General features: G+C 45.3%; 1 protein-coding gene across 8 annotated transcripts in view; it reads left to right on the top strand.

The window, feature by feature from the left end:
- The window catches only part of TBC1D1 (TBC1 domain family member 1), a 226,308-nt gene that overhangs the window by 166,039 nt on the left and 43,524 nt on the right, over nucleotides 1-16,745 (top strand). For all 8 annotated transcript variants that reach the window (XM_028090212.2, XM_028090290.2, XM_028090227.2 and 5 more), the window contains one exon: nucleotides 11,299-11,484. In XM_028090212.2, coding sequence (XP_027946013.1) covers nucleotides 11,299-11,484 — 186 coding nt within the window. The remainder of the gene's footprint in view (nucleotides 1-11,298; nucleotides 11,485-16,745) is intronic.

Genomic DNA, 16,745 nt, shown 5'->3' with positions numbered 1-16,745 from the left:
TTATCGACAGATTGTGTTTGACTCATGTCTTGAGGTTGCAGAGTTGTCCTGTTCTCTTTTTCTTCATCATCTTATGGGTGTTCGAGTGATTTTCACTGGAAGTTGGGCTTCTCGTGGGAGCCCTGGCTTAAGTGCCTGGATAGTGCTCTTGAACAGGTGGCGTTGGAAGTGCATTCGAAATCCGCTTCCTGCAGCAGGGGGTAAGTCAGGTTGTCCTGCACTGACAAGGAGGCAGGCTGTTGAGGAAGGTAGACCAGATGGCAGCCCACTTCTAAGCCCTGTCCCAGGACCTGGTTGATGAAAGATGCCCCAAGATAAAATGTGTAAGATGTCCCATGGCAGCAGAAGTCAGTTGCCACGCTTACGTCGATAGCAAGTACCGTGGATTGAAGAAAGGGTGGCTCTGAGCTGGAATACCGTGGACCTTTGCTCAGGCAGCTCCTTCTTTCTGGCCTCCGGGTCTCCTTTCCCCCTGCAAAAAAAAGTTCTGAATTTTGCGGTCCGTCAAGACTCACAACACCATCCTGTTCCTTCTGGTCATAAAAAAACCTTGTTACCTGTACTCTTAAAACTTTTTTCTTAGCTACTGACAACTCTTTTAAAAAGAGTTTTCCTTTTGTGGAAAAGGAAAAGTTTTTAGAGGCCCTAAAACCCACGAAATCCAGTTGCTCTGCTGAAACGGAGAGAAGGAGTAGTTTCGAACCGTATTTGCTCATGCTATGGATTGAGTGTGTCCCCTGAAAATTCACATGTTGAAGCCCCAGTACTTAATGTGTTGGTGTTTGGTGGTGGAGCCTTTGGGTGGCAGCTAGGTTGAGATGAGCCCATGCATGCGGGTCAAGCCTCCATGATGGGATCAATGCCTTGTAACTAAGAGGAGGAGACCAGAGCGTGCGCTCGCTCTCTCTGCCGCGTGAGAGCACAACAAGGAGGAGGTAAGCCAGGAAAAGGGCCTTCCCCAAGAACCTGACCATGCTGGCACTCTGAATTTGAACTTTCAGCCTCCAGAACGGTGAGAAATAAATGTTGTTACAGCCCTTCGATCTGTGGTATGTTGTTAAAGCCGCCCGAGCTCAGGCAGCTGTGTCCCCCACCGCTCCCCTGGCCCCTGCATGGACTTTGCCGTCAGCTTCATGGGGTATAATTTGAAAGCCCTCATTCCATGATGCAGTCCCTTACTCGTACCAGGTTTAACTCGGACTCTCGGTTCCCTGTGCTGTGGTCAGGGGGATTTGAGGGTGAGGATGTGGCTCTCCTCCCCAGGCTTCTAGCAGGAAGAGATGCAGAAAGCCCCCCTGAGACTGCGCACACCTTCCTTGCAGGGTGTGGGGCAGGGCCTGTCCTCCTTGGAGGGGTTCACACGGGGGAGGTGCCGGAAGCTGTGCTGTAAACAGATGAGCTGCTTTTCTGCAGATGGTCAAATTTCACGAATTGAGAAATCGTGATCTTAGCTTTTAGTAGTATATTTTTCTGTTTCTGTTGGGTGACTCATTGGTCTATGTTTCTATTTATGTTCATATCTGGAAGTTTTCTGGAAGGAAATTTATTATCAGTCTAATAGTGTGGGTAGTTGATCTGGGTCAGCAGGGAGGGATGACTTTCTGAATGCATTTCTTGAGAAAATGGTATTAATTTTTGTTTCAAACAGTTGCCTTTGACAAAGATTAAAACGAGATTTGGCTGGTGTTTGACAATCAAGATATGTTGTATTTTAAATTTTTATTAATGGTCAGGTTATCTGTAACGGATGGAGTCCCTAATTAATTTGAAATAATTTATTTAAAAGGTAACTCCATTTCCTAGTGTCGGATAATGTGAAACCACCAATTAAGGTAAATCTACAACCTAAAGTAAGTGGCTGAAAAAGTGCTGACTGCCAGAGGCCAGGGATTCTGGAACTTCAGTGTGCATAGAATTCCAGATGTTAAAACCCCGTTCCTCGGGTCCCACCCTAGTCTGCAAGCCAGTGGGACTAAGGTGGCGCCAAGATAGACATTCTGCCAAGCAAGCGGAGGGTACGGATGCTGCTGGTCTGGAGCTGGTCCCGTGGGCAGAACTCATGGCCTGGGTTCTGGGGATGGTGACCCCCAGGGCTTTTGTGAGGAAGGGGTCGGGGAAACCTTGTCGTCTGTGCCCACAGTGAAGTCCAAGCAGGGTGGTCTTGACCAGCAGCTGTCGTCAGGGAGAGTTACCAATGTAAACGATGAACGTAGGATGGTCTGACACCTTTTGAAATCTCCATATGGATGAGATCAAAGGGCTAAGTGTGGGCAGCAGGGTAACTTCTCTGAAACAGAACCTGATGGCTTGTCATTTTTTCACTTCTTCTCTAGAGCTCATGTCAGGATGGCTTGCTTGCTAGCATAGGAGGCCCTTCACTGTTCACCCTGACTCGTTTCTTACCGTCTGCATGTACTCCTCCACCTCAGCCTGCACACTTTCCCAGGGTCATGCGGAGCTCCTCAAAATTCCCAAATTCATCATGATGTTTTCATTCCCGTGCTTCACATGGAGTGACCTTCCCTCTTGGGCAGTCGTCCTGCCTGGTCATGTGTCCAACACTGTCCCTGCCCCCACCCCCATTCCAGGCTCAGATTAGGCTTGTCTCTCCTGCACTTCGGCCACCCTCTGTGGGCTCTTCTGCCACTTCTCACACCCACTGTCATGGTGGCCTCCTCTGCTCTCTCCTTGGGGACCGAGGTGGGTTTCATTTCATTGTTCTTGGGGTAAATTAAATGATGGGTCACCGAGGTGATTCATACGTTCTCTGTAATATTTTTCTTATAAAGCTTCATGTATAAAGTTCTATGTACACGTGTCAGGTATCTGTATATTCACATATAGATGTATAACATTCATATAAAGTTTTTTAATAGTTTTTCCACAGTTTAGGAATAAAACTGTGGAAAAGAGCTGAGCCTGTTGCTTGGGCCAGAACTGAGTGCCACACAAGGGCCTTGCTTGTGTCTCCTCCGGCCTGTTTGCCCTTGTCCCCTCTGTCTAGACTGTCCCTCTTTTACTCCTTTCCCTTCTGCTTCGTTTTTCCCCAAGATGCTCCAGGCTGCTTGATCTTCTGCTTCTCCGAGCTCCTCTTGACTAGATTGTGCTCAGGGCAGGGGTTTTTTGGCCCCAGGGATGCCATTCTCAGAATCCTGGAGGCTCGGTTGAGGTTTGCCAGGGTGCTGGGGCAGCATAGAGGGGGTGCCGCAGGCTCTGACGGGGCAGGGAATGGCGAGAGGAGTCTCTCCAGAGGCTGTGGCCTTGGCGCTGAGTTTTGAAGGAGGGGGGCGTCAGCCAGACAAAGAAAAGCTAAAAGGGCATCCCCGCTATTGTGAGGGTGGCCATCCCTCTCCCGTGCTTCCAGGCCGGTCGTGACCATGGGTCCTGGACACGCTAAGGCAGTGACCAGGGGCTCCTGTTGTTGGGGAGAGCCCCTGGGAAGAGTAAGCGTCTGTCTTCCCCAGTGTTCTTCGGTACACCGGGTGTCTTCTTTCTCCCCAGCCCTAGTCTGATTGTGGAGAAGTCTAAGCAGCACAAAGACCTAGCCAGGTTTAGAATAAAATAGATACTGATGATAATAGGAATTCAGTACTTATCCCTGGCCATGTACAATTTTATATGTTGATAAGGATTTTTCATTTAATCTCTGCAACAGAGCTGGGGGAGATGGAGGCCGTTATTGTCTGGGATTTGTGGATGAGGGAACTGAGGCACGGAGAGTCGGGGCTGCTTTTCCTGGGGGTGAGTGTCAGCACCAGTTCGTTCCCGTCATGCTGAGCACCCGGAGTCCAAGTGCTAGTTTGGTGTCTTGGGCTGTGCTGTTGGGGGATAAAAACAGTCCTTGCTTATCGGGTGGTTGTGAGCATGAAATCAGTGGGGACTTGGAAGCTACACGGCCTGGCACATATATAGGCAGTGGGCCAAAAAATGTGAGTTTGGACCTCTTTGAGCCTCAGTTTCCTCCTCTGGGAAGGGAAGGGGGTTGAGCTAAGTCATCTTCTGGTGCCCTTTTCAGCCCTGGATCCCTGTGTTCCTGTGAGTGCTGACTGTTTCCGCCACAGTCCAGAAGAAGGAACGGAGCGTGAGCAAGGGGTGTCTAGCGCGGTCAGCACACAGCGGCTGTTGGCGGGACGTCCTTGGACACCTCCTCACACACACACACAGCCTGCTGGCACTCACCAAGGGCCTTTTGTGCTGCTCGAGGTGCTTTTCCACCCTGAGGTGTCCTAGAAAATTCCAAGGACCACAGTTTGAAATCCAGTGTTCTGTACAGGGTTAATAGGAAAGAGCAAACTATGACAGAGTTCAGTGTTTTATATTCCACCAGACTGAATGTATGTTCCTCTTTATAGTTTTATTGACTTTAATCAAGAGACAAGAGCCCTGACCTTCAGCCCTCTTGAAAAGTACAGTGTCATTCCCCTTGCAGATGCAAAAACAAATGCTATTTATTTCAAAGGATAATTTTATCTCCTGCATTAAATATAAAAATTCATCTGCAGCATTTTCTTGGTTCTTTTCAAGCTTTATGTAGGCCTTAACTTTCATAGTCTCCACCACTGGGAAACCATGCTCTGGGTGCTGCATGCCTCTGCTCTCAGAGCTCAGCCCAGAGGGGGGCAGCTGGGGGCATGGTGGGCTGACCGGAGCCGCCAGGAGCGCCGCCTGTCCGCCTTGCCTTCAGTCCTGGTCCGTCCACCTGGCTGTCTGCCCTGGACTGCCCACTACCATGCCGCCTTCACTCCTTCACTGCTGCTCCTCGGAGCTGTCCTCACAACCTCCGAACAGGGGGATGCGGGGCTTTTGGCCTCCGTGACTCCAAGTGGTCTTCGTGGAGCCTTGGAGACTCCCTGCCAAATAGCTAATTTGGAAGGGTATAGAGATAGAGGCCTGTAAGACCCTTGCTTCTGTTTCTCGTTTCTGTGTATACCTTGGCTGCCGCTTTTTAATAAAACGTGTGTGCCCCGCTCCCCAGCATGTGTCCTCTCCTCCCCTTGCACCCCATCTCAGGCAGAGCTAGGCTCGAGCTCCTGTCTTCATAGCCCCCGCCCTGCCCAGCGCCTTCTCACGTGGTTTTATAATAGCCCTCCGTTTGATCCGCTAAGCTCTGCGTTCCCCGACAGCCGCGGTCTCTTTCCAGCACTGAAGAACACATAAATGGAATACCTTTTCCTTAAAAACTAAAAACCTCAAATCTTCCGTGATTCCCATTTCCTCATCCATTAATACATAAATTAATCATTCAACGCTTTCTGTAATCTGGGCTCAACCATTCTTGTTTTCACATACACACCTACATCTGCTCATTGGCTGAAATGGGTCACTGGATGAGGAACTGTCACCTGGACACCTTGTTTTCGTAGCCCCATTTATGAGAAATTTCCACCTTTGTGATTTTGCCATGTCCTCCAAGAGCCACCACCACTTCCAAAAACCTGGTCCTGATGATGGCGATAAGAAGAATGACAGCTGTCAGTTTATTGAATGCTTGCTGTGTGCCAGACTTGTGTTTTCTGCACGTTTACTCTTAACCACTCACACCAGCCCACAGAGCATAGACACTGTTATGCAAATGAGGGACAGGTGTAAAGCATCAGACCACACATGCTTGCGTTTGAGTGGCTAGGTGAGTAGTGGAGCTGGGATTTGACCCCGGATGTGTGACCCCAGGGCTCATGCTCTCGACCTGACAGGAGAGATTGATTTTCTTTGCTAAATTTCTAGAACACTTTCTTTGTACTTCCTAGCAGCCATGTACTTCTCCCTATCACCCTGTTGAAACTTGAGGGATTGTGTTCTAGTCATACTTGGATTTCTAGCGGGCATGTGGCAAAAACTTAAAAATATTTCTTTTTACCAAATGTTATTAAAAAAAAAAAAATCTGTCTCCCTGTGGCTGGACCATTCTATAATGCAACTGTAGAAAATAGCGAGGTTCTTTTATTGTTGTTGTTATTATTATTTTCCAAAGAAGACAGGGTAGGCTGTAGAGCAGTCTTGGGTAAATGAATCCTTTTGTTCGGTGACTGTTCTGTGTGTATCTGCTATTTCCCTGGCACGTGGCAGAGCAGGGGACACAGAAGTCTCCGCTCTCCCACAGCGACATTGTTGCAGGAGAGGTAAAGTTGTTCGTGCTCTGTAAACAGTTTGACAGCATTCATAGAGGACTGCCTGTTCCTTTCTTAAGTCTACACGGTCATTTTACTCTGGTTTTTAAGAAATTGTCCTCAGTTGTTGGTAACAACAGATGCTGCAGACGTTAATCCCTATTGTTGTTAACTTTTCTCCAGAGGCTTATTGTTCAGTTTTAATTCTCATTTCCAAAGTCTATTCATGTTGCTAAAGCAGAGGTTTCAGAATAGCTGGAATCTTAAACATGTCTTTCTCTTTTGGCATGAGAGATCAGGATTTTTGAGATGGAGAGAGTTATAAAAATGCTCTGCTGTGGGGGCGCCTGGGTGGCTCAGTTGGTTGGGCGACTGCCTTTGGCTCAGGTCATGATCCTGGAGTCCTGGGATCGAGTCCCACATCGGGCTCCCTGCTCGGCGGGGAGTCTGCTTCTCCCTCTGACCCTCTTCCGTCTCGTGCTCTCTATCTCTCATTCTCTCTCTCTCCAATATAAATGGGTAAAATCTTTGGAAAAAAAAAATGCTCTGCTGTGGGATAATGGAAAACCCAGAATGTTGAAGAAGGGCCTATCTCTTCATGTTCCCCCCAGAGCGCCCCTTTCTTACAAGGCACTTAATGTGTGATTCAGTGTCAGGTCTCTACAAGGAGGAGAAGAGCAGTTCAAACCTGATAGCAGTGTCTCGTGAAAGTACCAGCCAGCAGGCCCGTACTCCGTACTTTTCAGTCAGCGCGGGACAACTGGCAGGCTGTGTGCGCACATGTCCGTTTTCTCTGCCCTGTCACAGCGTCGGCCGTGTTCCTACTGATGGTGCAGGGTCATGCTCTTCCCCACACACCTGTGTGCAGAGCGGGGCAAGAAGAATGTGGCAGCACAGTCTCAGGAGGACAGTTTGGCAGCTAAAGTATTGACGCACCAACCTAGATCCTATTTATGACCCTGTTGAGAATGTCCCAGCAAGGATTGTCTTGCAGGACCCCTGACTTGTGGCTGGCTTTGAAGTTCTTAGAACCCATTGAAAACGATTGTTTCTGAAAGGCTCTGTTGTAATTAAGCATGCTCCATCTTGTCATTATAGGGCATGTCCGAAAGGTAAAGTCTCATCCTAGGCTAGCGTGTTATTGTGGCCTTTTGGTTTCAGGGCCCTGCAGATGTAGAAGTATGTGTGTCTGTCAGTGCCTGTTGGCTCCACAGTTGGGGCAGTCAGAGGGGAATATCATTTCTCACATTTTGCACTGAGGGACTGGAACCCCAAAGGTGCACGTGTTTATAGAGGTTTACAAAGAGGGACTGCCAAGCCAGCCTGGGGGTGGAGGGACCCTAGCCCAGTTCCTCCCTGCTCTCCCCCATCAGTCTCTGTACGGCAGCCTCTCAGCAAGAGTATCGGTCCGGGAAGGAAGCCAGATCCCCAGTGTTGTTCTAAAGAATGTTAGAAAATCAAAGCCTCTCTTAGACCACCTAGCATGTCACATCCCAGGTATATAATGGACTTGATAAATAACTGGTGTAAATGGCTTAGGAATGATCCAAGTTAAAATAATGCACACATTTATTATTAGAATAAGGTTCTCAGCTGCCAATTGACCAACATCTTCATATTATCCTTTCCCTGGCCCTGCCACTCCACTCAGCCCCATGCTGCTGAGTACATGTCTCACAAGACTGTACCCCAGGCACTCCGTACACCAGGCATGTGTCCATGAAAGAGGGCCACCCTCGGCCCAAACTTGCGTCTCTTTGCATTGATAAGAAAACAGCCCACTTGGATTCATTTAGCCAGGCCAGATTTAGAACAAACTGACAGTTAACTATCGGTCTTTTGTAAGTCACTAAACTACTTTATGACGAGGCTGCCCCACGGCAAGGCCGTCTCCCCGCCGACCCTTGTGAGTCCTTCAGCATGAGGTGAAGCAGAACTTGAATCACCACCGCAGTGTCCAGCAGAGTTTCAACAGCCAAGATGGTAAAAGAAAAAAGGGAAGAGCTCAGATGGAAGACTCCAGGCTGCAGAATAAGATTGAATGAGAATACTAACTAAAATGCCTTCTGAAAAAAAAGGGTAAACTTCAGCTGTATCATATTCAGTACCAACTAATGCTAAGTACACAAGTTTGGGGGGATTGGTTTGTCTTCTAAGTGTTTTGCAGAACATTTTGCAATCTTTGATTTAAATCGGAACAGATTTGCATTACTTTTCTTCAGTTGGTTCTAAAAATTACGTTTATTGTCACGAATTTAGGAAATACAAAGAACAGCAGGAAGCACATGCAAACCTAGCACCCACCTGTCTCTCTTCTTCAGCAGGATCTGCCCAGCACCTGCTAGGTGGCAGGCACTGTGCCGGATGCTAGGTGAACCCTCACTGACAAGGTGGCCTGTCTGGCCTTCTTAGAGCTTACAATTGAGTGGATAAATTTTTAAGTGTTTTCCTTCCAGTGTTTTTTTCTGTGCTGTTAAGGACTATGTAATAGCAACCAATAAGAAGCTAGTACTCACTGTATTCTTACTGTGTGTTCGACCCTGTTTCAGGTAGTTTATAGGATATGAATTAACTCAATCCCTGTAACACTTCTTAAAAAAAAAAATTATTTTAGAGAGAGAGGGAGAGCGCATGCAAGCAGGGGAAGGGAGAGGGACAAGCAGACTCCATGCAGAGCACAGCTCTCTCGACCCTGAGATCATGACCTGAGCTGAAATTAAGAGTTGATGCTTAACCTGCTGAGCCACCCAGGTGCCCCAGTCCCTGTAACACTTCTGTGAGGGAGGTGCTGTTATTCCTGCTTGACAGATTGGGAAACTGAGGCATTAAGGGGTTAAGCAATTTGCTGAAGGTCACAAAATCAAAAAATGCATAGTCTTAATTAAAACCCAGACAGCCTGGCTCCAGAGCCTGACCTTTTAGTCACTGAACGGTCCTGCTCCTCATAATAATTTTAAGATTGAGATCCTACCACACAACAATTGTTATTCCTGCTTTTATACTGACCATTTCACATGAGCATCCTCCTATAACATTCATAAAAACTACCTCCAAAAGAAGAATTTTAATTTATTCATTCGTTTAATAGGATCATAATGAAATAGACATAGAAATGTGATGACAAGCATTTGAATGCTTACAGACATCACAAAGCATTCTTAATGCTTATCATAATTCTTTTTAATCCAGTAACTTTAATAGGAGTTAAGATGGGCAAGTCACTTTATAAAATGAAACTTGTAGCTTGTGTTTGATTTCAAAGATTTCATAGCAGGAAATCAAACCCACCTTTAGATAATGAGCAATCAATGCTGAAACTGTTCTTTTTTTTTTTTTTTAAAGATTTTATTTATTTGACACAGAGAGAGAGATAGTGAGAGAGAAAGCACAAGCAGGGGGGAGCAGCAGGCAGAGGGAGAGGGAGAAGCAGGCTCCTGGCTGCGCAGGGAGCCCGATGCGGGGCTCGATCCCAGGACCCCGGGATCACGACCCGAGCCGAAGGCAGCCGCTCACCCGACTGAGCCACCCAGGCGCCCCAATGCTGAAACTGTTCTGGAAATTAATTGTAGTGTGGAATTTTGTTGGAACTGTACACTGGAAGAGATTGTATGTTGTGTTCTGGGTGGTTGTGAAATTCGGGTTGTCTGTCAAGGGCTTTTCACAGAATGTTAGGACTGTGATTTTACTTAGGTTCAGTTTAGAGAGAAATACCCAACAATGCCTTGCCTCAGATGGGGCCCACTCATATAAGAACTTTTTTTTATTATGTTCAATTAGCCAACATAGAAGTACATCATTAGTTTTTGATGTAATGTTCAGAGATTCATTAGTTGTGTATAACACCCAGTGCTCATCACCACACGTGCCCTCCTTAATACCCATCACCCGGTTACCCCATCCCTCCACGCCCTCCCTTCTGTAACCTTCAGTGTGTTTCCTGGAGTCAAAGAATCTCTCATGGTTTGTCTCCCTCTCTGAATTCTTCCCATTCAGTTTTCCCTCCCTTCCCCTGTGGTCCTCTACTCTATTCCTTATGTTCCACAGATGAGTGAAACCATACGATAATTGTCTTTCTCTGCTTGACTTATTTCACTTAGCACAATTCCCTCCAGTTCCATCCGTGTTGAGGCAGACAGTAGTTATTCATCCTTTCTGATGGCTGAGTAATATTCCATAAGAGAACTTTTGCTGTTTGTAGCTAGTTTCAGAGTAAGCTGGTGGGATGTTCTGCTTGTCTGTAAGGTATTTGTGAGTTGCAACAGCACTGTGTCCCAGCCACATGGGGTCTGCAGTTGAGAAGGGTACAAATTCATGAAATGTAAAGAGATTTCAACTAATAAATAGAAATTTGAGACTTGATGACGTAGGAAACATTTGAATTACAGGGATATCGAGCAGAAAGCATGAACTTCCAAGTCAGGCAGACATTGGTTGGGATCGCACCACACCTGCTTATTCACTGTCTGACCCTGGGCAACTTCCTTTGCTTCTCTGAGCCTTAGTTTTCTCTTCAGGCTAATCCCTGTCTTCTGGAATTGTCATCAGGATTAAATGAGTCTGTCTATATAAAACACCTGGCATGGTGCCCAGCACTTGGTAGAGGACCCGTTAATGGTCACTGTTATTATTGGCTATTAAATACGTGTTAGTCTTCTTCCAGAATACCTAGCCTTATAACATGGTGGTTAAGCCAGCCTGCTTGGGTCCCCGATCCTGGTTCTACACTTCCTAGCTCTGTGACATTTGGCAGGTGGCAAATGTGCTTCAGTTTGCTTTTCTTTAAAACTGAATACTTATAGTAGCTCTATCCTAGGGTGGTTGAGTGTTAAATAAGCTAGTATCCATAAAGCCCTCAGAACGATTGGTATGGAGTGAGCACTCTGTGAATGTTTGCTATTACTAATAATACAGTCATTGACTCAGAAGAAAACAGGAATATTACACCTTTAAAAGTAGGTGTCTTTGAACATTTCCTCAGTTCCTTCAACTTTTGCTTGCTATTTGATGTATAATTTGATGGTTGTGGCTCAGACCTAACTTATTTCAATGCATATTAAAACTTAAAAATTTTAAGTCTGGTGACACCATTTCATAAAATCTGAATGAACAGAAATTTTCTGATTTGACACTATGTTTAAATCTGTATTAAAAAAAGAAATGACCATTCTGAAATGTCCTTTTCTATCCCCAGATTACTCAGAACTGGGAGAGCTTCCACCACGATCTCCTTTAGAACCAGTTTGTGAAGATGGACCCTTCGGCCCCGTCCCAGAGGAAAAGAAAAGGACATCTCGCGAGCTTCGAGAGTTATGGCAAAAGGCTATTTTACAACAGATACTGCTCCTTAGAATGGAGAAGGAAAATCAGAAGCTGCAAGGTTGGTTTGCCATTTTTTTTAGAATGACAGGCCTGATAATTTATCTTGGCTCTGAAGTGAATCACATCAGACATATAAGTATGCTGTCTTTAAAAAGAAAAACAAGATCCTCTAGCATACAGACATATGTATATATATGAAATATGTTTACTTTTTCAAAGTCAAGTTAATGCTTTTTACTTTCTGGAGAGTTCATGATAATCTCACCAACTATATTAAATTATTCCTATATGGTCATTTTTAGCATAACATGTAGAACTTCCAAGAGACAACCTTCAAATGTAAGCTTCAACCCTCTGAAGAGTGTTTTTTGTTTTGTTTTCTCTCCCTCTCCCTACTTTGCCCTCAGCCACAGTCTGTGCTTGGCTGGTAGGTATGAACTAATCCTACACAAATCACTTAAGTTCATAACCTCACTCTGTGCATTTTTGGTGGGTTGTAGGTGATCTGAAGAGGACTAAGCTTTAGCGTTAGCGGAGTTCTACCTGAACTGATACCAAGGTTTTATATAGACAGACTCGTTTAATGCTGACAGCTCTGGAAGGCAGATATTAGCCTGAAGAGGAAGCTGAGGCTCAGACCAGCCAAATTCTTGCCAGGGGTTATATCAGTATCAAGAATAAGACATAAACTTGCAAGTTTAGATTTTGTTCATTTCCTGTTTCTATACTGTTGCTTGAACCAAAAAATATTATTTTCCTAGTAGCTCAGAAGCTAAGTGGGTGGTCTGATGGAAAGAACATGGGTCTAGCAGTATAGAGCACTGGCTGGATGCGAAATCATGGTCATTTTGAGCAGGAAGTCAGACGTATCATCCAGAGGGAGGCAGTTGAGTTGTGCCGCCATGGCCCAGGGCAATTGTGCAAGTAGAGTACCTTTCATTGAACTTACTTCTTGACTGCAGATCTTCATCTTTTATCTTGAGATCTGTATAGAGGTGAAAGTTATTAAGACACCGAATCTGAAGAATAAGGTTCATAGTCCAAAAAAGTGTGTCATCTTTGATCAAAAACAAGAAGTCAGATACAAAGTAATAAGACCTTTTGTTATGAAAGTAGCTTCATGGCTGGAATGGGCCACTGACAGATACTGTGGGCTCCGCCCCCCCCCCCAGCCCTGTCCCCGGTGTCAAGGCAGACGGGTCATCCCTGGATGGTGCTGTGGAAGGGGTGCCACTCAAGGGGATTTTACAGCACTGAATGCTAAGTTTTCTTCCAGCTCTGTTTTCCTGCTGTTTTCTTGTGTGTTCTTGAAGGCCATTCTAAAAGCAGATGTCTAAATAAATCTTTAAAAAACAAGTAAAAGCAGATGTTGGAAAGAGATTTGACTGTGATGACATCACCAAGTGCTAAATGAGCATGAGCTGAATGACGGCTCTGGAGCACAGCACTCACACTCGTGTCTTTTGGTTGGGATTTTTGTTGAAAAGCGGAGAGGCAGTTATGTTCGTCGTGTAGGTCGTAAATCCTAATACTTATCCTGGCCAATCTTGGTGGAAATGCCAGCCATGGAAAATCAGGGCGTAGCTGTAAAATGGGAATGGTGCTGGCTGGCTTCTTGGGATGTTAGGAGGCATCATGACTGCATCGACGCGATAAGATCAGTATGCCACAGAAGCAGAGCTTTTGTAAAGCTGTGTATGATGACCAGACAGAGAAGAATGAGCGGGGAAGAGTTTCGTCAGGCTCCCTGGAACACCTTGCCAGGTGTTGCGTTGCGTTCACTGGCCCTTCTGCTGCTTCCTTATTTCATCTGGCAGTGGTCAGTCCTGGCTGGTCTTTCGTTCTTGCTGTTTGAATTAATTTTCTCTTCTTAGCTCTTTAAAGTTCAGCATATGTTTACCTTTGTGGTGAAAGCATAATAAGCTTCTTTAATATAATTTAGAAAGCATGGTTTCAGTGCATTACAGTACCTATATTGCTGAGAAGCTTAATCATCAATAAGAACCTGACCATGAATTGCCTAAAAAACATTTGGTAAGCTTTGTTGGGGTGGGATGGGCACAGAACTTTCTCATTAAATATAGAAACAAGGGGTATCTGGGTGGCTCAGTCAGTTGAGCAACTGACTCTTGGTTTTGGCTTAGGTCGTTGATCTCAGAGTTGTGGGATTGAGCCCCACTTCTGGCTCCATACTTGGTGTGGAGTCTGCTTGGAACTCTCTCTTCTTCTCCCTCTGCCCCCCCCCATGCTCACTCTCTCTCTCTCTCACATAAATAAATCTTTAAATAAATACAGAAGCAAGATTTGACAAGAACCAACCAGGAGTGTACTGTATACTAGAGAGACAGTCATTCTATTGCATTGGGTTTTTTTTTTTTAGTTGTTTTTTATTTTTTTTAAAGATTTTTTTTTTTAAGATTGTATTTTATTTATTTGAGAGAGAGAGCATGAGCGTGGGTGGGGGGAAGGGCAGAGGGAGCGGGAGAAGCAAACTCCTCACTGAGCAGGGAGCCTGACACAGGCTTGATCCCAGGACCCTGAGATCATGACCTGAGCCAAAGGCAGACGCTTAACTGACCCAGGCGCCCCAACTTATTTATTTCTTTTAGGGAGAGAACACACAAGCAGGAGGGGCAGGGAGAGGGAGAATCTCAAGCAAACTCTATTTAGAGTGCAGAGGGGTTCAGTCTCGTGACCCTGAGATCACAAACTGAGCCAAAACCAAGAGTCGAACCTTTAACTGAGTGAGCCACCCAGGTGCCACTTTTAGTTGCTTTTTAAAGGAAAGTTAAATTGTGACTGGGAGTGGTTGAAATTGATCAGGTGTTAAAGCTGAATTGCTTGCTGTTTGGGAAAGAAGTAAGAAGAACATGTATGAGGGGGTTCTTCTATGCTTAAGTCTATTTCCTGGCTTTTGAATATGTAGATTAAGTATCTGTTACTATTCCAGAACCACTGCATCTGAGAAAGAACTAAACCACATCATCTAAATCCACTTCACTCCACTGTAGGCAGTTGGAAGCTGAATTCTGATTTCCCCAGAGTTAAACAGCTAACTTCTCGTGGTGCTGGGTCTAAAATGCATTTCCTGTCTCCCCACCCAACAGTCTCTGCCATGCCCCTCTGCAGGACCATTTTCCCCCTATTATAAATGAAGATGCAGGCAGCTAATGCAGGACAGGGTGTGGTTCAATACAGCCATGGTTTGGGGTTAGCATACTGTTGCTTGTTGAACTGACTCATGTCATTCAGAATTTCATACTTCATATTAAAGTTCATATTAAAGACACTATCTGGGGGCACCTGGGTGGCTCAGTCAGTTAAGCGGCTGCCTTTGGCTCAGGTCATGATCCCAGGGTCCTGGGATTGAGCCCCATGTCGTGCTGTCTGCTCACGGGGAGTCTGCTTCTCCCTCTCCCCCTGCCCGCCTCTCTGCCTACTTGTGCTCTCTTTCTCTGTCAAATAAATACATAAAATCTTCAAAAAAATAATAATAAAGACACTATATCTGCATAATGGTATAACAACACATTTGAATTTTGAATTTTAATTGAATCGTAACTGAAGGTATTTTTTTAAAGGTTTTTGTCCTGTGTTGGCCGTAAAAAAATAAAGATTGAGCGTAATTTTTCTAAAATCTGTACACGTTTGGAGGTCATTTAATCATTGATGCTTCCAGCCTTTTAGCCTTTCCTTACTAAGTTTTTAAGAAATGGTGGCAGTTGGAAGAACATTTTATCTGTGAAGGCAGTGCTAATAGTGCAGGATTGGGGATGGGCAGCTTCAGCCCACCCTGTGTAATGGGCATAAATCAGACCTGAAGATTATTAGTTCAAAGTCCAAGTTCACTCATACATCCATGGTAAATGGTAATATACATTTTAGAGGACTCTTTTGCAAAGTTACCTTTGATCTCATGTAGTCCTGGTTGCCCTAGCCCCAGAAAGCACAATCATGGGTTTGTAGACCCTTATTTAATAATTTAAGCAGTTTGGTCTTATATCTAAAGGCCTTGGCTGGGAGCCTTGACGTTTGTCACAAGTATGCACCAACTGCCTTGCCTGATAAGACATTTTGGAGGCTACGGATCTTAGGCAGCAGTGTTGGGATACTCACAGCAGGATGGTGCTTGGGCCAACAGTGAAATACATGGAGTAAGCCTTTTCAACTGAATCTTCTGGCTCGATGGTATCGCTCTGTTGACCTCAGAGCGGTTCCCTCATTTTGCTTGCTGGGCTCTTCAGTCAGTCCCAAAGGCTCACAGCAGAGCTCACTGCCAGAGAAACGTCCGTTGGCACCGAGAGCCCAGTGCTACCTGCAATCTCTGTCCCCAGCAAAGCTAGTCCTGAACCCGATTTGTCATAGGGTTGTTTAGTGGGACCTTAAAAAACATTATCCAAAGTTAAGAAGGAGAAGAATAAAGTGGTAGATGAAAAATCACAGGTGAGGCAGCACCAGGCCCAGAGTCATTTGACTACCCACCAGCTGGTAAATAACTTTGGGCAAGCCCAGTACTTTCTGTGAACTTCAGTGTCTGTGTCCATGAAATGAGGGCTGGACGAGGGAGCTCTGCAGCCATTTCAGTGCCATCTTTTGGTGCATTTGTACCTGAAGGTGGTAATTGGGTCAGTTAAGTACATAATCCTTGCATCTAGTGAATCAGGTCTTAACTGTTAGGGGAGCATTAACCAGATTAACGGAGTTAGCCTTTGCTCAATTTCTAATATGGAGAAAGAAAATGTTTTATTTCATGTTATCAGCACTTTAATTAGTAAAGCAGTGTTTTATGCTTTTCCTTATTTGCCTTTATATTTTGGATAATTTGTGAACACTTGCTGATTAGTAGACATTTTGTAGATGTTTAGTATATTTCATCTCCTTTAATCCTCATCAGAGCAACTCAGTAAGGTAGCTGTAATTCCCATCTTAAAAATAATAGGCACTGAAGTGTACAAAGAAGTATAGTGGTTAAGCCGGGGATCTTCAGATCCTGCCTCCAGCACCTCCTACTTCTGTGGGCCTGGGCTTACTATGAGCAGCCTCCTCTCCTCCTGAATAATGTGGGGGTAGGGAGAGTGCACGTATTTTCAGGGGGTTGGGGGAGGACAGACTCATGAGATGTTTGCATTGACTTATCAGTGTCTCTAGGACAAAAAATGACTTTATGCCAGGAAACGTAACAGCTTAGATGGAATGGACAAACTTCGTGAGAGGTGCAACTTACCAAAACTGAAATGAGAAGAAAAAGATCTGAATGGCCCTGTATCTGTTAAAGAGATCACATTCGTATTGGAAATCTTCCATTCGGAAAACTCTAGG

The sequence above is a fragment of the Eumetopias jubatus genome, unplaced genomic scaffold (assembly GCF_037043125.1).
Source record: "Eumetopias jubatus isolate StellerSeaLion01/CBP00866 unplaced genomic scaffold, mEumJub1_p1.0 scaffold_2, whole genome shotgun sequence".
Classification (NCBI taxonomy): domain Eukaryota; kingdom Metazoa; phylum Chordata; class Mammalia; order Carnivora; family Otariidae; genus Eumetopias; species Eumetopias jubatus.
Note: the sequence above shows the minus strand (reverse complement) of the source record. Positions and strands in the feature narration are given on the sequence as shown.